We start from the raw sequence: 19,540 nt of genomic DNA, 5'->3' as shown, positions 1-19,540 counted from the left end.
AAATCATCCCTTTGTATTTGCATTAATCAATGCATGGTTCCCTTTATGTACGTTTCATATAGTGTTATAATATTATCATTGAAATATATATACATTTTATTTAAACAAATCGTTAAAAGTGATTCACTTTTTGCCTCTAAATAAAATAAAATGTTTCCCCTCAACTGCGTTACCCAGATGGCTGCTGACTGTGACGTGTTATTTAGTGGACGGAACTCTTCTTTTTCTTTCTTTTTTAACACAACAACAGCTCGTCAGCCATCTCGGAAACCAAAAATAGCTGAAACATTAAAGCTCTCTTTACGCTTTCTGGTATATTAGCCACGGTGTTTGGACACATTTATGTCATCTAGTTAGTTATCCCAATTAATTAAATATTTACGTTGTTGTTTTTGGTCAGCTAGCTGGCTGGTTAAGTTAGCACTAGCATAGCTAGCTAACATCTCCGACCATGAGGTCACTAAGCTACTCTCCTGTTAAAGAAGTGAAAGAGGAGGAGGAAGAGGAGGCTGTTACAGTCAAACAAGAAGAGGAAGAGGTTTCAGTGAAAGAAGAGGAAGACGCGTTCAGAGTGAAAGAGGAGGAGGAGGATGTTCCAGTAAAAGAAGAGGATGAAGAGATGGACATTTCAGTGAAAGAAGAGGAAGAAGCGTTCCGAGTGAAAAAGGAGGATGATGTTAAGGTGAAGGAGGAAGAGAATGAGGAGGATACCGTTTTTGTAATGAAGGAGGAAGGAGAGATAACTGTCATATTGGAGGAGGAAGAGGAGGAGATTGGGGATCTGATTAACACCAGTAAGTATTGTCCTAACAGTAGCGCACACTATGAATGCCTCGTGAGTTTTAGTTCAACTGTCATAACTCATCAGAAACCCCAAATAGAAGCTTATTTTACTCTGTAAACTAATTAAATGTAAACCAACACTGTATAGCCTCAACGTGGTTAAAGCTATAATGTTGATATCATGGATGGTTTGCATCCATAGGTCTGTCTATGAATTTGAGAGCGGTTACTTAAGTGATAATGCCCACGAAGCTGGTGTTTGTTGTATATTGGCACGGGTGTTGTTCGTCTGGGCCGGCAAACCGTGCCAATATATCCAACAAAACACCGGCTTCAATGGGAATTATCAGGTTTATACAACGGGTTACCAACATATTCAAATAATGATTGACATATTTTCATTAAAAACGTAATTTTGATTAATTTATTCATACTATTTCATCCTTCCACAATTATATAGTCCAGACACAAATCTAGGGTTGCTACAGACGCGAACCAGACGTTCGTTCTTTTTGTTGTATATCTATAGACGCGAACCAGTCGTTAGTTCTTTTTGTTCTATATCTATAGTCGCGACCCAGTCGTTAGTTATTTTTGTTCTATATCTATAGACGCGACCCAGTCGTTCGTTCTTTTTGTTCTATATCTATAGACGCGACCCAGTCGTTCGTTCTTTTTGTTCCATATCTATAGACGCGAACCAGTCGTTCGTTATTTTTGTTCTATATCTATAGACGCGAACCAGTCGTTCGTTCTAAATGTTCCATTGCCATACTGACTGGTAACGTTCTTATCCCTCGCTTGCTATCTAGCCAACTACGGCTAATTTACAGTCACGTCAAACAGTACAGCCAGGCAGAATAACAGCAAAGTAGCTGCATTTGTTTAAGCTGTTTTCTAGTAACATTTAACATTTATCCATAACAATGAGATCATGAGGCACGATTTCGCCTGGAATAGAAAATACAAATTCAATTTGTCAATTTACATTGAAAAGGGTTATTACGGGCCTCCCGGGTGGCGCAGTGGTTAGCCATCAGAGTCCCTGGGTTCGCGCCCAGGCTCTGTCGTAACCGGCCGCGACCGGGAGGTCCATGGGGCGACGCACAATTGGCCTAGCGTCGCCCGGGTTAGGGAGGGCTTGGTCGGTAGGGGTGTCCTTGTCTCATCGCGCACCAGCGACTCCTGTGGCGGGCTGGGCGCAGTGTGCGCTAACCAAGGTGGCCAGGTGCACGGTGTTTCCTCCGGCGCATTGGTGCGGCTGGCTTCCGGGTTGGATGCGCGCTGTGTTAAGAAGCAGTGCGCATCCAACCCGGAAGCCAGCCGCACCAATGCGCCGGAGGAAACCACTGCGCCACCCGGGAGGCCCGTAATAACCCTTTTCAATGTAAATTGACAAATTGAATTTGTATTTGCCTCATTATCTCATTGTTATGGATAAATGTTACTAGAAAACAGCTTAAACAAATGCAGCTACTTTGCTGTTATTCTGCCTGGCTGTACTGTTTGACGTGACTGTAAATTAGCCGTAGTTGGCTAGATAGCAAGCGAGGGATAAGAACGTTACCAGTCAGTATGGCAATGGAACATTTAGAACGAACGACTGGTTCGCGTCTATAGATATAGAACAAAAAGAACGAACGACTGGTTCGCGTCTATAGATATAGAACAAAAAGAACGAACGACTGGTTCGCGTCTATAGATATGGAACAAAAAGAACGAACGACTGGTTCGCGTCTTGGTTGGGTTGTGTATCGGAGGACGCATGACTTTCAACCTTCGTCTCTCCCGAGCCCGTACGGGAGTTGTCGAAAATTGGGGAGAAAAAGGGGTCAAATTAAAAAAAAAAAAAGGGTTATTACGGAAATGTAAATTGAAAAAGGTCAAACGAAACAAAGTGCATTTTGTTTGCAGTCTTTCCAGCTTCAGTTAGCCATAGTTGACCAGTCGACTGGATGAGAAACGCTACCTGCTCTCTCGTCCAGACCCCTACACAAACAATGTTGCAAATGTCAGCGAGATAGACAGCAAGGTTTATACAAATCTCCATTGTTGAAAACTAAATGTGAGTCTAAAAGACGTGAGATAATGTCTAGATGCTTTTTATAGTGGAGATCAAGTGTATAAATTGCCTGGCTGGGCTGATGAGACAGTGGATTGCGCAGTCAGATGGAACAGAGTACATTTTCATTTTAATGTTATAGATTTAGCCGGTGGTAACTTGTGGAATAGACACCAGCTGGAATGCGGTTTTAACCAATCAGCATTCAGGATTAGACCCACCTGTTGTATACATTTCTCCACCCCCATTCTTCAGTTTATTAGCAAGACGCTTTATCGTTTCAGCTGCAGATTCCTATCCAAGATTTAATAATCAGCAACAAAATGGCCACTGATGCAAGGAATGTCCAGAATATTTTGGTGTCTCATTCCCTATGCTGGTGAAAACACTTATGTCGTGCTCCATGTTGGATCTTATATCTCTATTAATGAGACAGTTATCCTCCATGTTGGATCTAATATATTTAGTAATAAGACAGTTATCCTCCCTGTTGGATCTAATATCTCTAGCAATAAGACAGTTATCCTCCCTGTTGGATCTAATATCTCTAGTAATAAGACACTTATCCTCCATGTTGGATCTAATCTCTCTAGTAATGAGACATTTATCCTCCATGTTGGATCTAATATCTCTAGTAATGAGAGTTATCCTCCATGTTGGATCTAATATCTCTAGTAATGAGACACTTATCCTCCATGTTGGATCTAATATCTCTAGTAATAAGACACTTATCCTCCATGTTGGATCTAATATCCCTAGTAGTAAGACACTTATCCTCCATGTTGGATTTAATATCTTTAGCAATAAGACAGTTATCCTCCATGTTGGATCTAATATATTTAGCAATAAGACAGTTATCCTCCATGTTGGATCTAATATCTCTAGTAACGAGACATTTATCCTCCATGTTGGATCTAATATCTCTAGTAATGAAACAGTTTTCCTCCATGTTGGATCTAATCTCTCTAGTAATAAGACAGTTTTCCTCCATGTTGGATCTAATATCTCTAGTAATGAGACAGTTATCCTCCATGTTGGATCTAATATCTCTAGTAATGAGACACTTATCCTCCATGTTGGATCTAATATCTTTAGCAATAAGACAGTTATCCTACATGTTGGATCTAATATCTTTAGCAATAAGACAGTTATCCTCCATGTTGGATCTAATATCTTTAGCAATAAGACAGTTATCCTCCATGTTGGATCTAATATCTCTAGTAATGAGACACTTATCCTCCATGTTGGATCTAATATCTTTAGCAATAAGACAGTTATCCTCCATGTTGGATCTAATATCTTTAGCAATAAGACAGTTATCCTCCATGTTGGATCTAATATCTTTAGCAATAAGACAGTTATCCTCCATGTTGGATCTAATATCTTTAGCAATAAGACAGTTATCCTCCATGTTGGATCTAATATCTTTAGCAATAAGACAGTTATCCTCCATGTTGGATCTAATATCTTTAGCAATAAGACAGTTATCCTCCATGTTGGATCTAATATCTTTAGCAATAAGACAGTTATCCTCCATGTTGGATCTAATATCTTTAGCAATAAGACAGTTATCCTCCATGTTGGATCTAATATCTCTAGTAATGAGACAGTTATCCTCCATGTTGGATCTAATATCTTTAGCAATAAGAGTTATCCTCCATGTTGGATCTAATATCTTTAGCAATAAGACAGTTATCCTCCATGTTGGATCTAATATCTTTAGCAATAAGACAGTTATCCTCCATGTTGGATCTAATATCTTTAGCAATAAGACAGTTATGCTACTGTACGTCTGGAGTTTAACAGCGGTGCCTAAAGACTCCATCTTTCATGTTTTTTCTTCAGAGATGCCTTATTAAAACAGGAGACTGAGGTCACAGTAGAAGGTCACGAGTTAACCGTCTGACTCTGTCGTTCACACAGGAGAGACACGTGACCGTCGTGGATCCTCTGGGGAGCCTCAACGACATCACGATGCTGACGAGGCAGAGGAGAGTCTCTCCGCATCAGCGCACCTCAAGAAACACCAGCGAAGACCCAAAACGAAAACTCACTGCTGCTCTGACTGTGGGAAAGGTTACAAATATTCATCAGCTCTTAAAAAACACCAGAGGTTCCACACCGGAGAGAAAGTATACCACTGCTCAGACTGTGGGAGGAGGTTTACTTCCTCAGTCGGAATGCAATTACATCAGAGAACCCACACTGGAGAGAAACCGTACCACTGCTCAGATTGCGGGATGGGTTTTACTACCTCATGTAGACTGATATCACATCAGAGAATCCACACGGGAGAGAAACCATACATCTGCTCTGATTGTGGGATGAGTTTTACAACCTCCGGTGGAATGATATCACACCAGAGAGTACACACTGAGAAGACTTTTGCTGCCCGGACAGCCCTGGCTACTCACAAACGAATTCACACTAGGGAGAAACCGTTTCACTGCTCCGACTGTGGAATGAGCTATATTACCTTCAGCGGCCTGAAAACACACCAGGCTAAACATACCGGAGAGAAACCGTATAGCTGTGATGTATGTGGGGATAGTTTTTCTCTCTCCACAACCCTATCTATTCATAAACGAATACACACAGGTGAGAAACCTTACCACTGCCTTGACTGTGGAATTAGCTTTTCTGCCTCAAGTGGCCTGAGAAGACACCAGAGAAAACATACAGGAGAGAAGCCTTATAGCTGTGATCAGTGTGGGAAGGGTTTTCTTCGATCAGACTCCCTGGCAAAACACAAGGCAAGAGCCACAGAGTGTAGAATGATCTCCAACACCAGACCTGGGTAGTAGAACACAGAGTGTAGAATGATCTCCAACAACAGACCTGGGTAGTAGAACACAGAGTGTAGAATGATCTCCCAACACCAGACCTGGGTAGTAGAACACAGAGTGTAGAATGATCTCCAACACCAGACCTGGGTAGTAGAACACAGAGTGTAGAATGATCTCCAATACTAGACCAGGGTAGTAGAACACAGTGTGGAATGATCTATGTGTGATACCTTTTGATGTGGTAGTGTGTGTGTGTGTTCAACTTGTATTTAAAAATCCTACCACTTTTGATTGATCTAATGTCAAATGATCACAATGTTAATGTTGTAAAAATGGTGGAACATTTATAGAACATGTTATAGATGGAGCATCAGGACAATAAATGTGATGTTTCGGTGTAGTTGAGAGACCCTAGAAGTTTTCACATTCCGGATGGTGCTGCGTATAAACAGAAAAAATGAGTTTCTAATATCATGTAGCCTCGACTCCAGGTTTCACTGACGTTGCTCTCCAAAAGCCTGAGCAAGTTCATGTTGGAAAAGTAGGTATGAGAGGAGCAGCCTGATTACCTGTGGCTGCTGGCTGATTGGCTGAGAGTATATGCCATTTTTCCAAATCAACCATAATTTCCATGCCTCTTCAGAAACAGAGTAAGCTAAGAAAACCCATTTCAGTCTTCTGGGACCCTGGCCCTGGGACCCTGACCCTGGGACCCTAACCCTGGGACCCTAATCCCTGACCCTGGGACCCTGACCCTGGGACCCTAACCCTGGGACCCTGACCCTGGGACCCTAACCCTGGGACCCTGACCCTGGGACCCTGACCCTGGGACCCTAACCCTGGGACCCTGACCCTGGGACCCTAACCCTGGGACCCTGGCCCTGGGACCCTGACCCTGGGACCCTGGCCCTGGGACCCTAACCCTGGGACCCTGGCCCTGGGACCCTAACCCTGGGACCCTGACCCTGGGACCCTAACCCTGGGACCCTGACCCTGGGACCCTGACCCTTGGACCCTGACCCTGGGACCCTAACCCTGGCCCTGGGACCCTAACCCCTTTCCCTGGGACCCTGGGGCCCTGGGACCCTGACCCTGGGACCCTGACCCTTGGACCCTGACCCTGGGACCCTGACCCTGGGACCCTAACCCTGGGACCCTGACCCTGGGACCCTGACCCTGGGACCCTGACCCTGGGACCCTAACCCTAACCCTGGGACCCTGACCCTGGGACCCTGACCCTAACCCCTGACCCTGACCCTGGGATTGAGTCTTACTTTCCAGTGGGGACAATGACACACATGTTAATACCAAACGCACACCAGAATGTCTTTCCAAGAAGTGTTGTGTGTTCCTGACTGGTCCAGTCTCAGTCCTGATTTATATCTACCTGAAAATCAGAGACATGGTGTTGGATTCTGGGTAAACATTGGAACATTGTTATACGTGTAAGTGAATAAAGGAGTGGAAGAGAGACTGGGTTTTTATGTCCGAGGTTAATGGTTCTCTGTAGAAAGACAGATGCTAGCCTAGCTGGGTAAGTTAGCTTGCTAGACTAGCTGGGTAAGTTAGCTTGCTAGCCTAGCTGGGTAAGTTAGCTTGCTAGACTAGCTGGGTAAGTTAGCTTGCTAGACTAGCTGGGTAAGTTAGCTTGCTAGCCTAGCTGGGTAAGTTAGCTTGCTAGACTAGCTGGGTAATGGCTGTGGAATGTGTTGGGTGGACTGGAGGAGATCACAGGATTGCTATAAGGGAAGCGGATGGACATCTGTGGATTAGGTGAAAGAGGGTTGAGGTCAGGTCAGATTTCCTGAAGGGAGTAATAAGGGTCGAACCATAAGATGTAAGGATTGGAGAGGAGTGTCCCAAGTGGTGTGTATATACTGGTGATGGTGGAAACATGTTGTCTGAATTACAGCTGTAACAACCCTTTGGAAAGAATTAAACTTGCTTTAAGCTTCTCTAGTGTCCATGAGTTATTTACTCTGAAAAATTAGAACCTAACAGATGGTTTGAATATTCCAGTCCATCAATGATTCCCAATCAAAATTTACTGAGCTTCAGCAATTGTCACAAAATACATTTTGTACATTTTACTCAACTGCGTTACCCACTCCAGTCAGCAGATGGCGGTCTGGGAATTTAAGGTTATGCTGTTGGTGTGACGTATAATCTAGTGGACGGAACTCTTCTTTCAACAGCAGCAACAGTTCGTTAGACAGCTCGGTAGCTTGCTAGACAAAATAGACGAACCAATATAGCTCTTTAGACCCTTTCGTGTATATTAGCCACTGTGTTTTAAACACACTTCTGTCGTCTAGTTAGTTATCCGATTTAATTTCATATTTACGTTGTTATTGGTCAGCTAGCTGGCTGGTTAAGTTAGCTTTAGCCTAGCTAGCTAACTGTTAGCTAACATCACCGACCATGAGCTCCCTAAACTACTCTCCTCCTGTTGGAGAAGAGGAGGTCTGCTGGACGGAGAAAGAGGGTCGGTGGCTGAACATTGTCGTGAAAGAGGAGGAGGAAGAGGAGGATGTCACAGTAACAAAAGTAGAGGAAGTGGAGGATGTTACAGTAAAACAAGAAGTAGAGTGTGAGGATGTTACAGTGAAAGAAGAGGAAGACGCGTTCAGAGTGAAAGAGGAGGAAGATATTACAGTAAAAGAAGAGGAGGGAGAGATAACTGTCATATTGGAAGAAGAAGAAGAGAAGGTTGGAGAACTGATTAACACCAGTAAGTAACGTCTTATAACAGAAGCACACACTATGAATGCCTCATGCTCCTGGTACCTACTACAATACCCCGTTTGAAGGCACTTAAATCTTCACCCACCCTCTGAATAGGCACACATACACAATCCATGTCTCAGTTGTCTCGAGGCTTTAAAAAAACGTATTTTAACCTGTCTCTTCCTTTTCCTCTACACTGATTTTGAAGTGGATTTTAACAAGTGACATCAATGAGGGTCAGTCTGTCCTGGTAAGAGACGGTGTTTCCTGATGTTTTGTAAACTCCGTGTATATGAGGCGTTTATCAGTTATATTCTCCAAGAATCAGTTGCTATATATGGATCTTTCTATAACGTCGAGTGCCCGCGAGGATTTCCTGTGGTGGACATCTTGTTACGGCTGTTTAATAAGTCATGAATAATAATGTCCCATTTTGTCATGTCGTTATAATAAGATATAAAGTAGGGATGATATATCAGAATCGGACAATATTATTAACTAAAAATGCCAACATCGGTATCGTTCCAACGTCTAGTTTATTAAAGCCGATGTGCAAAACCGATGTCAAAGCTGACGTGTAACGAAGGTTACATGACGTAATGACGCCACGTAAAATGTACACGGTCAACACAGCATTCGTAATCTAGCCCACAATGTCTGCTGTGTGGATCTAGCGGTCATTTGAAAGAGTAAGAACATTTCAGCGAGACAAATCAAAGGCGAAATACATTCACGCCAAGATAATGGAATTCATTGCCCTTGACAATCAACCGTTCTCTGTCTTGGGGGATGTTGGCTTTCGCCGACTGATCGAGCACCGGTACACACAGATGTAAATTCCCTACCGGAGTTACACAGTATTAGCGTCACTGCTATTAGCTTCACAACATACTATGGAACGCCGTTTGGGTCTTTGCGTGTCAAAAAAGATACGCGTCAAATAACACTATTCGACGTGTTAAATAAGCTTTTAATTTAACACGTCAAATAAGCTTCTATTCCCTCGCCCTTTATTTCATGTTTAAAAATCGGTGTCCGAAAATACAGATTACCGATTTGTTATGAAAACTTGAAATCGGCCCTAATTAATTGGCCATTCCGAATAATCGGTCGATCTCTACTCCAGTATCCCTGCACATTGTTAATATGGTACTGACCCTGTATATAGTCACCTTCCCTGTCTCCTTACCCCTATACATATCTACCTCCATCACTCCAGTATCCCTGTCACCTTCCCCCTATACATATCTACCTCCATCACTCCAGTATCCCTGTCCCCTTCCCCCTATACATATCTACCTCCATCACTCCAGTATCCCTGTCCCCTTCCCCCTATACATATCTACCTCCATCACTCCAGTATCCCTGTCCCCTTCCCTCTATACATATCTACCTCCATCCCTCCAGTATCCTTGTCACCTTAACCCTATACATATCTACCTCCATCACTCCAGTATCCCTGTACATTGTTAATATGGTACTGACCCTGTATATAGTCACCTTCCCCCTATACATATCTACCTCCATCACTCCAGTATCCCTGCACATTGTTAATATGGTACTGACCCTGTATATAGTCACCTTCCCTGTCTCCTTACCCCTATACATATCTACCTCCATCACTCCAGTATCCCTGTCACCTTCCCCCTATACATATCTACCTCCATCACTCCAGTATCCCTGTCACCTTCCCCCTATACATATCTACCTCCATCACTCCAGTATCCCTGTACATTGTTAATATGGTACTGACCCTGTATATAGTATGATTAGTGTGTTTTTGTTCTACATTGTTATTGATTACATGATTGATTATTACTTCGTTATTGATTATTACATTGTTATTGATTATTACATTGTTATTGATTATGCATTGATTTGCAACGATGACATAAACATTATATTAAGCAGGACATTCAAATAAGCCTTGCAATTGGGGCGGCAGGTAGCCTCGTGTTTAGAGTGTTGGTCCAGTGACCGAAAGGTTGCTAGATCGAAATCCCCAAGCTGACAAGGTAAAAAATCTGTCGTTCTGCCCCTGAACAAGGCAGTTAACCCACTGTTCCCCGGTAGGCCGTCGTTGTAAATAAGAATTTGTTCTTAACGGACTTGCCTAGTAAAATAAAGGTTAAATAAATCAATAAAATATTATCCAAAAGTAATGTGAAATGCACTTATAAGCAACCTGTAAATGGAGGCTATTTTTGCTGTCAGTCTATGAGAACTCCCCTCAGTTTCCCCCACGGTGGTGAATTAGTGAATAGACACAGAGCTTAATGTGAGTTTCCTTCAGTAGCATCCTGATCTTGCACTGTAATATTCAGAATACATTGTGAATTAATAGATAATGTACTGTGAATTAATAGATAATGTACTGTGAATTGGTAGATAATGCACTGCAAATTAGTAGATAATGCACTGTGAATTAATAGATCATGCACTGCGAATTAGTAGATAATGCACTGCGAATTAGATCATGCACTGCGAATGAGTAGATAATGCACTGCGAATGAGTAGATAATGCACTGTGAAAATGCAGATATAAACTCATCAATAAAACAAGCGTCCTCACTGTCAACTGCGTATATTTTCAGAAAACAACAAAATAAATTAATATTTTTATGAACATAACAAGATTCAACAACTGAGACATAAACTGAACAGTTTCCACAGACATGTGACTAACAGAAATTGAATAATGTGTCCCTGAACAAAGGGGGGGGGGGGTCAAAATCAAAAGTAGCAGTCAGTGTGGCCACCAGCTGCATTAAGTACTGCAGTGCATCTCCTCCTCATGGACTCCCCCTAGCCCTCACCCTCCGATCCAAAAGGTCCCAGGCGTGCTCAATGGGATTGCGATCCGGGCTCTTCGCTGGCCATGGCAGAACACTGACATTCCTGTCTTGCAGGAAATCACTCACAGAACGAGCATTATGGGTGGCGGCATTGTAATGCTGGAGGGTCATGTCAGGATGAGCCTGCAGGAAGGGTTCCACATGAGGGAGGAGGATGTCTTCCCTGTAACGCACAGCGTTGAGATTGCCTGCAATGACAACAAGCTCAGTCCAATAATGCTGTGACACACCGCCCCAGACCATGACGGACCCTCTACCTCCAAATTGATCTTGCTCCAGAGTACAGGCCTCGGTGTAATGCTCATTCCTTCGACAATAAACGCGACTCGTCACTGGCAAAAAGTGTGTGGGTTTGTGCCCATAGGCGACGTCGTTGCCGGTGATGTCTGGTGAGGACCTGCCTTACAACAGGCTTACAAGACCTCAGTCCAGCCTCTCTCAGACTATTACGGACAGTCTGAGCACTGATGGAGGGATTGTGCGTTCCTTGTGTAACTCGGGCAGTTGTTGTTGCCATCCTGTACCTGTCCCGCAGGTGTGATGTTCGGATGTACCGATCCTGTGCAGGTGTTGTTACACGTGGTCTGCCACTGCGAGGACGATCAGCTGCCCGTCCTGTCTCCCTGTAGCGCTGTCTTAGGCGTCTCACAGTACGGACATTGCAATTTATTGCCCTGGCCACATCTGCAGTCCTCATGCCCCCTTGCAGCATGCCTAAGGCACAATCATGCAGATGAGCAGGGACCCTGGGCATCTTTCTTTTGTTGTTTTTTAGAGTCAGTAGAATGGCCTCTTTAGTGTCCTAAGTTTTCATAACTGTGACCTTACTTGCCTGCTGTCTGTAAGCTGAAGCTGTTAGTGTCTTAATTAATGACCGTTCCACAGGTGCATGTTCATTAATTGTTTATGGTTCGTTGAACAAGCATGGGGAAACGGTGTTTAAACCCTTTACAATGAAGATCTGTGAAGTTATTTGGATTTTTACTTATTATCTTTAAAAAAAAGGGACATTTAATTTTTTTGCTGCGTTTACTACATCCGTAACTAGTGGTTTCCTCATTAGCAGGGAGGAGTTTCTACAACCGTTATCATCATTAGCAGGGAGGAGTTTCTACAACCGAATTGTACATCGTGCCGCAATTTTAGCTTAACACAGAAAGGAGCCTACATTGGTGACCAAAAGTAATCTGGTACACTGCTTAGGATTTCAACAACTTTAATAACTTTATTTCTCAATGTCTAGTTACCACTAACTACAATCATCAACTTTACTACTAAGTGGTATTTTTTTTCTAACAAAATATATTAATGCTCGACTCATATTAAGACAATTGTCAAATAAGTTTGTAAAAGCATTTAAACATTATTTTCAGACGTCAGTTGTTGTACAACTTCCTGCTCTGGGCATAAACTTTTACCTCAAATAAACAGTGGATTTCTGCTGTTGTGGGCCTTTAACCATCTGTCTGACTTTGTTGTTCACAAAGGAGAGAGACAAGACTATCGTGGATCCTCTGGGGAGCCTCAACAACATCATGATCCTGAGGAGGCAGAGAAGAGTCTCTCCAGAGCAGAAAACCTCAAGAAACCCCAGCAGAGACCCATAGGGAAGAAATATCACCACTGCCCGGACTGTGGGAAGAGTTACTCAAGATCAGATTCACTAAAAGTACACCTGAGAATTCACACAGGAGAGAAACCTCACTGCTGCTCTGACTGCGGGAAGAGATTTACCTCTTCAGCAGACCTTAAAAGACATGAGAGAATCCATACAGGAGAAAAACCTTATAGCTGTAATCAATGTGGGAAGAGTTTCACAACATCTAGCCAGCTGACTATACACCAGAGAACACACACAGGAGAGAAGCCTTACCACTGCTCTGACTGTGGAAAGCGTTTTCTTAAGTCAGGACATTTAAAATCACACCAGAGAACACACACAGTAGAGAAACCTTATAGCTGTGATCAATGTGGGAAGAGTTTTACTCACTCAAGCTGCCTGATAGTACACCAGAGAACACACACAGGAGAGAAACCTTATAGCTGTGATCAGTGTGAGAAGAGTTTTGTTACTTCTAGCCGTCTGACTATACACCGGAGAACACACACAGGAGAGAAACCTTATGGCTGTGATCAATGTGGGAAGAGTTTTGTTACATCTAGCAGTTTGATTATACACCAGCGGACACACAGGAGAGAAATCAATGTGGCAAGAGATACTCTGGTAAAAAATCTCTGATTAACTATCAGAAAATACAGCCTCCCGAGTGGCGCAGTGGTCTAAGGCATCGTAGTGCTAGCTGTGCCACTAGAGATCCTGGTTCGAGGCTCTGGGCTGGTGGAATAGTTTCCCAGTGTGGAAAGAGGGTTCAGTCAGTTAGGGAACCTAATTGTGGAAAGACATTTTCTAGGACACAGGACCTAGACAATATAGATGCTGTGTTCTGACAAGTTTTTGACTGAGAATGTTGTTGATGCCTGAAAACACATGAGGGAACACACAGTAGAAAAACCTGTCCAATGTTCCACCATGATAATGTTGTTGATGTGAAATCATGTTTGTATGAAAATCTTACTAAAACAAAAATAGGCCTAGTTGAGTTTTTTCCTCTCGAGACATGCTCATGTCTGAAATCAGATTTAACATTTAAAAAATGTGTATTTTGATTATGGATTTGATTGAATACAAGTATGAACCCTTTAGATGTTAATGATATGATTTGGAAAGTTGTAGATTTTATTAAATAGATTTAATAAAATGTGTATTTCTTGATACACCCCCAGAGGGCCACGTCGTGACAGTACTAGTCACGATATACACCCCCAGAGGGCCACGTCATGACAGTACTAGTCACGATATATACCCCAAAGGGCCACGTCGTGACAGTGTACTAGTCACGATATACACCCCAAAGGGCCACGTCGTGACAGTGTACTAGTCACGATATACACCCCCAAAGGGCCACGTCGTGACAGTGAACTAGTCACGATATACACCCCAAAGGGCCACGTCGTGACAGTGTACTAGTCACGATATACACCCCAGAGGGCCACGTCGTGACAGTACTAGTCACGATATACACCCCCAGAGGGCCACGTCGTGACAGTACTAGTCACGATATACACCCCCAGAGGGCCACGTCGTGACAGTACTAGTCACGATATACACCCCCAGAGGGCCACGTCGTGACAGTACTAGTCACGATATACACCCCCAGAGGGCCACGTCGTGACAGTACTAGTCACGATATACACCCCAAAGGGCCATGTCGTGACAGTGTACTAGTCACGATATACACCCCAAAGGGTCACGTCGTGACAGTGTACTAGTCACGATATACACCCCCAGAGGGCCACGTCGTGACAGTGTACTAGTCACGATATACACCCCAAAGGGCCACGTCGTGACAGTGTACTAGTCACGATATACACCCCAAAGGGCCACGTCGTGACAGTGTACTAGTCACGATAAACACCCCAAAGGGCCACGTCGTGACAGTGTACTTGTCTTCAAACTAAAGGTGTATGAAAATGTCATGACGACGTTCTGATAACATTGATAAGAGTTGTTGACATGAAGAACATATTAATAACGTTGATAAGAGTTGTTGACATGAAGAACATGTTAATAACGTTGATGAGAGTTGTTGACATGAAGAACATATTAATAACGTTGATGAGAGTTGTTGACATGAAGAACATATTAATAACGTTGATGAGAGTTGTTGACATGAAGAACATATTAATAACGTTGATGAGAGTTGTTGACATGAAGAACATATTAATAACGTTGATGAGAGTTGTTGACATGAAGAACATGTTAATAACGTTGATGAGAGTTGTTGACATGAAGAACATGTTAATAACGTTGATGAGAGTTGTTGACATGAAGAACATGTTAATAACGTTGATGAGAGTTGTTGACATGAAGAACATGTTAATAACGTTGATGAGAGTTGTTGACATGAAGAACATATTAATAACGTTAATGAGAGTTGTTGACATGAAGAACATATTAATAACGTTGATGAGAGTTGTTGACATGAAGAACATATTAATAACGTTGATGAGAGTTGTTGACATGAAGAACATATTAATAACGTTGATGAGAGTTGTTGACATGAAGAACATATTAATAACGTTGATGAGAGTTGTATTCATCCACCATGTCAGAGGAAGAAAACAGGTGCTGATTGTAAAAAGCATTTGATTTAATGCAACATTTATTTTTGTCTGAATAAAAATCAAATGTGGAACGGCACTAGTACACGTTCATTACAGTGCATTATGGGGGAGGTGGTTGCCGTGTACAGTGCATTATGGGGGAGAAGGTTGCCGTGTGCAGTGCATTATGGGGGAGGTGGTTGCTGTGTACAGTGCATTATGGGGGAGGTAGTTGCTGTGTACAGTGCATTATGGGGGAGGTGGTTGCCGTGTACTGTGCATTATGGGGGAGGTTGTTGCCGTGTACAGTGCATTATGGGGGAGGTGGTTGCCGTGTACAGTGCATTATGGGGGAGGTGGTTGCCGTGTGCAGTGCATTATGGGGGAGGTGGTTGCTGTGTACAGTGCATTATGGGGGAGGTGGTTGCTGTGTACAGTGCATTATGGGGGAGGTTGTTGCCGTGTACAGTGCATTATGGGGGAGGTGGTTGCCGTGTACAGTGCATTATGGGGGAGGTGGTTGCTGTGTACAGTGCATTATGGGGGAGGTGGTTGCTGTGTACAGTGCATTATGGGGGAGGTGGTTGCCGTGTACAGTGCATTATGGGGGATGTGGTTGCCGTGTACAGTGCATTATGGGGGAGGTTGTTGCCGTGTACAGTGCATTATGGGGAGGTGGTTGCCGTGTACAGTGCATTATGGGGGAGGTGGTTGCTGTGTACAGTGCATTATAGGGGAGGTGGTTGCCTGGGGATGCAGTTAGGTTTGTATGCAGTCTGTTGATATACCAGGGCCTGGGGATGCAGTTAGGTTTGTATGCAGTCTGGTGATATACCAGGGCCTGGGGATGCAGTTAGGTTTGTATGCAGTCTGGTGATATACCAGGGCCTGGGGATGCAGTTAGGTTTGTATGCAGTCTGGTGATATACCAGGGCTGGGGATGCAGTTAGGTTTGTTTTCCTCCATCATCATTCACCACTAATTTTAAATCAGCACCAATCAATCAACACATGCTTTCCTTTGTACGTCTCAATACAATAATATATTAATGAATTAAATTAAATGATCCACGTTTTGTATGGAAATTAAAATAAAAAAAAACTTATCTCAACTGCGTTGACCACTCCAGTCAGCAGATGGCGATGTGCGTCTTTTAGGTTCAGGCGACGCTGCCAGAGTGTGACGTATAATCTAGTGGACGGGGCGCGTCATCAACATGAACAGTTCCACCACCTCGGTAGCTTACTAGCCAACAGAGCCGAAATATTGGAGCTCTTTAGGAGCTTTCAGAAGGTAGTGGGAACGGCTTTCTGGCGTATATATGTGTTTTAAACACCTTTATGTCGTCTAGCTGTTACCCCGTTTAATTTCATATTGACGTTGTTAGACATCTAGCTAGCTGGTTAAGTTAGCAATAAGACTAAGCTAGTCGCTGATGCTAGTTAGGTAGCAAGCTAACACCCCATGACAGGAGGTCACTAAGTTAACTCTCCTCCTGTTAAAGAAGAGGGGGTCTGCTGGACGGAGAAAGACACTCGAGAAAGAAGAGAAGGCTGTCACAGTAATTAAAAACAAGTAGAGGGTGAGGATGTTACAATAAAAGAGGAAGAGGTTACAGTGAAAGAAGAGGAAGACGCTTACAGAGTGAAAGAGGAGGAGGATGTTGGCTACCTTGAAAGAAGAAGAGGAGGAAGAGAAAGAGGAGGATGCAGTTTTTGGAATGAAGGAGGAAGGAGACATGACTGTTACAGTGAAAGAAGAGGAAGAAGAGGAGGAGATTACTGTCACATTGGAGGAGGATGAAGAAGAGAAGACTGGAGAACTGATTAACACCAGTAAGTACAGTGAGTACTATCTTATAAAACAGGGACATTGATCTGATTAACACCAGTAAATACAGTGAGTACTATATTATAAAACAGGGACATTGATCTGATTAACACCAGTAAGTACAGTGAGTACTATCTTATAAAACAGGGACATTGATCTGATTAACACCAGTGAGTACTATCTTATAAAACAGGGACATTGATCTGATTAACACCAGTAAATACAGTGAGTACTATCTTATAAAATAGGGACATTGATCTGATTAACACCAGTAAATACAGTGAGTACTATCTTATAAAACAGGGACATTGATCTGATTAACACCAGTAAATACAGTGAGTGCTATCTTATAAAATAGGGACATTGATCTGATTAACACCAGTAAATACAGTGAGTGCTGTCTTATAAAACAGGGACATTGATCTGATTAACACCAGTAAATACAGTGAGTGCTATCTTATAAAACAGGGACATTGATCTGATTAACACCAGTAAATACAGTGAGTGCTATCTTATAAAACAGGGACATTGATCTGATTAACACCAGTAAGTACAGTGAGTACTGTCTTATAAAACAGGGGTATTGATCTGATTAACACCAGTAAATACAGTGAGTACTATCTTATAAAACAGGGACATTGATCTGATTAACACCAGTAAATACAGTGAGTACTATCTTATAAAACAGGGACATTGATCTGATTAACACCAGTAAATACAGTGAGTACTATCTTATAAAACAGGGACATTGATCTGATTAACACCAGTAAATACAGTGAGTACTATCTTATAAAACAGGGACATTGATCTGATTAACACCAGTGAGTACTGTCTTATAAAACAGGGACATTGATCTGATTAACACCAGTAAATACAGTGAGCGCTATCTTATAAAACAGGGACATTGATCTGATTAACACCAGTAAATACAGTGAGTGCTATCTTATAAAACAGGGACATTGATCTGATTAACACCAGTAAGTACAGTGAGTACTATCTTATAAAACAGGGACATTGATCTGATTAACACCAGTAAATACAGTGAGTGCTATCTTATAAAACAGGGACATTGATCTGATTAACACCAGTAAATACAGTGAGCGCTATCTTATAAAACAGGGACATTGATCTGATTAACACCAGTAAATACAGTGAGTGCTATCTTATAAAACAGGGACATTGATCTGATTAACACCAGTAAATACAGTGAGTGCTATCTTATAAAACAGGGACATTGATCTGATTAACACCAGTAAATACAGTGAGTGCTATCTTATAAAACAGGGACATTGATCTGATTAACACCAGTAAATACAGTGAGTACTATCTTATAAAACAGGGACATTGATCTGATTAACACCAGTAAATACAGTGAGTACTATCTTATAAAACAGGGACATTGATCTGATTAACACCAGTAAATACAGTGAGTACTATCTTATAAAACAGGGACATTGATCTGATTAACACCAGTAAATACAGTGAGTACTATCTTATAAAACAGGGACATTGATCTGATTAACACCAGTAAATACAGTGAGTACTATCTTATAAAACAGGGACATTGATCTGATTAACACCAGTAAATACAGTGAGTACTATCTTATAAAACAGGGACATTGATCTGATTAACACCAGTAAATACAGTGAGTGCTATCTTATAAAACAGGGGCATTGATCTGATTAACACCAGTAAATACAGTGAGTACTATCTTATAAAACAGGGACATTGATCTGATTAACACCAGTAAATACAGTGAGTACCATCTTATAAAACAGGGACATTGATCTGATTAACACCAGTAAATACAGTGAGTACTATCTTACAAAACAGGGACATTGATCTGATTAACACCAGTAAATACAGTGAGTGCTATCTTATAAAACAGGGACATTGATCTGATTAACACCAGTAAATACAGTGAGCGCTATCTTATAAAACAGGGACATTGATCTGATTAACACCAGTAAATACAGTTAGTGCTATCTTATAAAACAGGGACATTGATCTGATTAACACCAGTAAATACAGTGAGTACTATCTGATAAAACAGGGACATTGATCTGATTAACACCAGTAAATACAGTGAGTACTATCTTATAAAACAGGGACATTGATCTGATTAACACCAGTAAATACAGTGAGTACTGTCTTATAAAACAGGGACATTGATCTGATTAACACCAGTAAATACAGTGAGTACTATCTTATAAAACAGGGACATTGATCTGATTAACACCAGTAAATACAGTGAGTACTATCTTATAAAACAGGGACATTGATCTGATTAACACCAGTAAATACAGTGAGTACTATCTTATAAAACAGGGAC

The 19,540-nt window shown here is 42.1% G+C and overlaps 1 protein-coding gene across 1 annotated transcript; it reads left to right on the top strand.

Annotated features, from left to right (window-relative positions):
• Positions 1–341: 341 nt before the first annotated feature.
• Positions 342–5,877, top strand: LOC139394333 (zinc finger protein 391-like). Its single transcript, XM_071142379.1, has 2 exons — positions 342–794; positions 4,769–5,877. The coding sequence occupies exons 1-2, from the start codon at positions 452–454 to the stop codon at positions 5,644–5,646; spliced, it is 1,221 nt and encodes a 406-aa protein (XP_070998480.1). The 5' UTR covers positions 342–451; the 3' UTR covers positions 5,647–5,877.
• Positions 5,878–19,540: the final 13,663 nt, after the last annotated feature.

Source organism: Oncorhynchus clarkii, unplaced genomic scaffold (genome assembly GCF_045791955.1).
Source record: "Oncorhynchus clarkii lewisi isolate Uvic-CL-2024 unplaced genomic scaffold, UVic_Ocla_1.0 unplaced_contig_359_pilon_pilon, whole genome shotgun sequence".
Lineage (NCBI taxonomy): Eukaryota > Metazoa > Chordata > Actinopteri > Salmoniformes > Salmonidae > Oncorhynchus > Oncorhynchus clarkii.
The sequence above is the reverse complement of the archived record's forward strand: the minus strand, read 5'-3'. Positions and strand labels throughout refer to the sequence as shown.

Bases quoted from the DNA above. Each gene is read 5' to 3' on its own strand.
- LOC139394333 (XM_071142379.1), top strand. From the start codon at position 452: ATGAGGTCACTAAGCTACTCTCCTGTTAAAGAAGTGAAAGAGGAGGAG. The intron at 795-4,768 runs GTAAGTATTGTC...TCGTTCACACAG, and splicing joins TGGGGATCTGATTAACACCA to GAGAGACACGTGACCGTCGT.